This window comes from Otolemur garnettii, unplaced genomic scaffold (genome assembly GCF_000181295.1).
Source record: "Otolemur garnettii isolate 467f Iridium unplaced genomic scaffold, OtoGar3 scaffold00020, whole genome shotgun sequence".
Taxonomy (NCBI): Eukaryota; Metazoa; Chordata; class Mammalia; order Primates; family Galagidae; genus Otolemur; species Otolemur garnettii.
Genome location: NW_003852415.1, coordinates 1,696,150 through 1,699,764, shown reverse-complemented (window position 1 = coordinate 1,699,764; position 3,615 = coordinate 1,696,150). Strand labels below are relative to the sequence as shown.

Sequence of the window (3,615 nt, the reverse complement as noted above, 5' to 3'; positions counted from 1 at the left end):
GGGGCTGGATTCGAACCCACCATCTTAGGTGTATGTGGCTGGCGCCTTCGCCACTTGAGCCACAGGCACTGAGCCTAATTTTTCTATTTTTCGTGGAAATGGGGTCTTATTCTTGCTCAGGCTGATCTTGAACTCTTAAGCTCAAGGGATTCTCCCACCTCAACCTCCCAGAGTGCTGGGATTACAGGAGTGAGCCCAGGACCTTATCTTAACTTTTGACCTACCAACTTTTTTGTCGTTGCTTGTACTCTGAGATGTCCTTGTTTTCTTTTGGTCTGTGCCTGTGTATACACATGAGGAGCCTCAGGCAAGGACACTGTCAATTAAGTGAGCGGTTACTGTAGGTAATTAAATAAACCAGCTCTCAGAGCAGCACATTAAGTCTCCCTGCTTGTCTGAAAGGATAGGACTTTAAGGAGCAAAGACTTAGATAAATGGAAACAGTGCCTGGAAGGACAGAGTCAGAATATCACTGAGGATAAATTTAGTGCCGGAAATTCAGTAGCACTTTCTGACAGGCCCTCAGAGAGGTCATGTTACTTGAATAGATCCATGTACCTCATGAGTTAAACTTCAGAATGAGGAATATTGAACTAGATTCTGTGACTGAGCATATTACCTCTTGATAAATGTTTCTGTTCTCTGAATTATACTTGATAGCCTCATTCATATCCAGGTCTTCTTTTAGGCTGTGAAAATAAAAGACTGCATCTCATAAAGCCCCTGTCCTCAAGATGCTCACAGTCTAGTAGGTTAGGGGACTGGTACGGGCAGATCTCTCCTGTGCTGTGACAGTATCCAACTCCTCTAAGACCTGAAGGGCCCTGGGGCTCAGTCCTCTCATCAAAGTGCGTTCATTTTCTTGAGTCCCCCCATACACTGACAGCTTTGTATCACCACCCTGACCTCCAGATTCATTTATTCAGTAGCCCCTTCACTTGAATGTCTAAAGATAAGGTGGCTGTACAGCCCAATCATCCTGGATCAGTCCTGATTCATACCTGTTGTCCTGGCTTAATCATTAATAGCATCCCTTTTTCATTTAAAAAATAAAAAAAGAAAAGGGCTGGGCGTGGTGGTTTATGCCTATAATCCTAGCACTGTGAGAGGCTAAGACAGGAAGATCATTTGAGGCCAAGAGTTTGAAACCAACCCGAGCAACATAGCAAGACCTTATCTCTACAAAATATACAAAAATTAGCCACTGTGGTTGTGCACACTTGCCATTCTCACTACCTGGGAGGCTGCAGCAGGAGGATCACTTGCACTTAGGAGTTGAGGTCGCTATGATCTCTGATGATGCCACTGCACTCTAGCCAGAGCATCAGAGCAAGACCCTGTTTCAAAAATCAAAAAATTAAGGCCTGATTTGGACAAAAAGGTACAGGCATCTCAGACAAACTTTATATATATTCAGAATCAAACTTCTCATTTTTGCCCAGACCTGTAGACTTCCTGCAGACTTCCCATCTCAATAAATGGCACTTCTATCCTACAGGCCACATCCCATCCATTAGCAAGTCATATTAATTATCTTCAGAATATGTCTAACAAGATGTCCAGCAGCCTCTCACTATCAGCACTACTATGGCTAGTCTTCTTGCTGCTACACTTGGTCTTCTGCTGTCAGTTCTCCTCATTATGTAGCCTTTTAAATGCCAGTTGCTCAAAACTTCTAATGATACCTTCTATTAGTAAGAATGGAAGTCCTCACACTGGCTTGCATGGCCCTACCTTACCAGGACCCCAGCCACCTGCTGGTCTATTCCACTCCTACTTTCTTCTCCTTTACTTCGTTCCAGCTGCAGGGCCTCCTTCTTCCTTATTTATGCTACTGACATTACCTGTGCAGGACCTTATACTTGCAGTTCTTACTGCCTAGAAACTCCCCTCTCACTTCAATCAGATCTCTGCTTAAGTATAAGAAAGGACTTCTCAGACTACCCTAGCTAATAATAATGATACCCCACCCCCACTACTGTTCTTTATTTCACCACTTATTTTCCTTTACAGCACTTATCATGACCTGAAATTTTATTTTATTTTATTTTATTTATTTTTAGAGATAGTCTCATTTTATTGCCCTCAGTAAAGTGCTGTGGCATCACAGCTCACAGCAACCTCAACTCTTTGGCTTAGACAATTCTCTTGCCTCAGCCCCCCCAAGTATCTGGGTCTACAGGTGCCTGCCACAATGTCTGGCTATTTTTTGTTGCAGTTTGGCTGGGGCTGGGTTCGAACCTGCCACGCTTGGTATATGGGGCTGGTGCCCTACCCACTGCGCCACAGGCGCCACCCAACCTGAAATTTTAGATGTTCATTTATGTATTATCAGTCTCATCCTACTAGAATATCAGTTCCAGAAGGGTAGGGCCTTGGTTTTGTTCACTGCTTTATCACCACATACAGTTCCTGTCGTGAAGCAGATGTCCAATAAAAGTTTGAATGACCAGTAAAATGTTGTTGAATGAGTGAATGAATGAATGAACGAAGGGCAATATGTAGACACAATGGGCATTTTTATGTAGCCGTGATCAGGAAGAGTTTAGACTTTATGTTGGGAACTACACAGCTTTCCCTTGTTGACTACATATATGTCATACATACATAGTGCAAAAGGTAGAGCACCCAAGGAGTTAGGAAGCCACTGTTCTATTAAATAATCTGCTATTTTAACTTTTTCCTAGATAATCACATTTTTGCCTGGGGCAATGGTGGTAATGGCCGCCTGGCAATGACCCCCACAGAGAGACCACATGGTTCTGATATCTGTACCTCATGGCCTCGGCCCATTTTTGGATCTCTACATCACGTCCCAGACCTATCTTGCCGTGGCTGGCATACCATTCTCATTGTTGGTAAGTTTTGTATGTGTAGGGTTGGTATGGCTTTGACAGAGTGTAGACCCACAGCCAAGGTACTGTTGATCACATGTTTGGACACAGAATGTGTCCTGAAAAGCCAAGCCTATTTCTTTAAGTCTTATAATGGTCAAGGAAGCTATACCTAGTGCTAGGAACAGAACAGTATCATTTCTTGGAGCTTAGTCATCTACCGTTCTTAGATTTTCTTTAATATAACTTTGGGCCATGCCTCCCTTCTGTTACTTCTTGTCATCTTCCACTAATTAATTCCCCCCCCCCCCGACAGAAACAGAGTCTTACCATGTTGCCCTGGGTAGAGTGCCATGGTGTCACAGCTCACAGCAACCTCAAACTCTTGGGCTTAAGCAATTCTCTTGCCTTAGCCTCCCAAGTAGCTGGGACTATGGCGTTCGCCATAATGCCTGGCTATTTTTTGTTGCAGTTGTCATTGTTGTTCAACTGGCCCAGGCCAGGTTTGAACCCAACCAGCCTTGGTGTATGTGGCTAGTGCCGCAACCTCTGTGCTACATGCTCTGAGCCTCCACTAATTAATTTAATTAAGTTGACAGAGTTTCTATTCATCCTCCACTAATTTTTAATTAAGTTGTCTGTGTTCATGCTTTCATGAGAAACATTCAGTACTTATTTTAAAAGAAACTTTAAATTATGAATGCTTGCTGCATAAAGATTACTTTATTAAGGCTCGGTGCCTCTGTCTCAAGTGGCTAAGGCACTAGCCACATATACCTAA

At 43.3% G+C, this 3,615-nt stretch overlaps 1 protein-coding gene across 3 annotated transcripts in view; it reads left to right on the top strand.

The window, feature by feature from the left end:
• The window catches only part of NEK9 (NIMA related kinase 9), a 51,755-nt gene that overhangs the window by 34,936 nt on the left and 13,204 nt on the right, over window positions 1-3,615 (top strand). For all 3 annotated transcript variants that reach the window (XM_023511547.1, XM_003786919.1, XM_023511548.1), the window contains exon 17: window positions 2,688-2,858. In XM_023511547.1, the coding sequence (XP_023367315.1) occupies window positions 2,688-2,858 (171 nt within the window). The remainder of the gene's footprint in view (window positions 1-2,687; window positions 2,859-3,615) is intronic.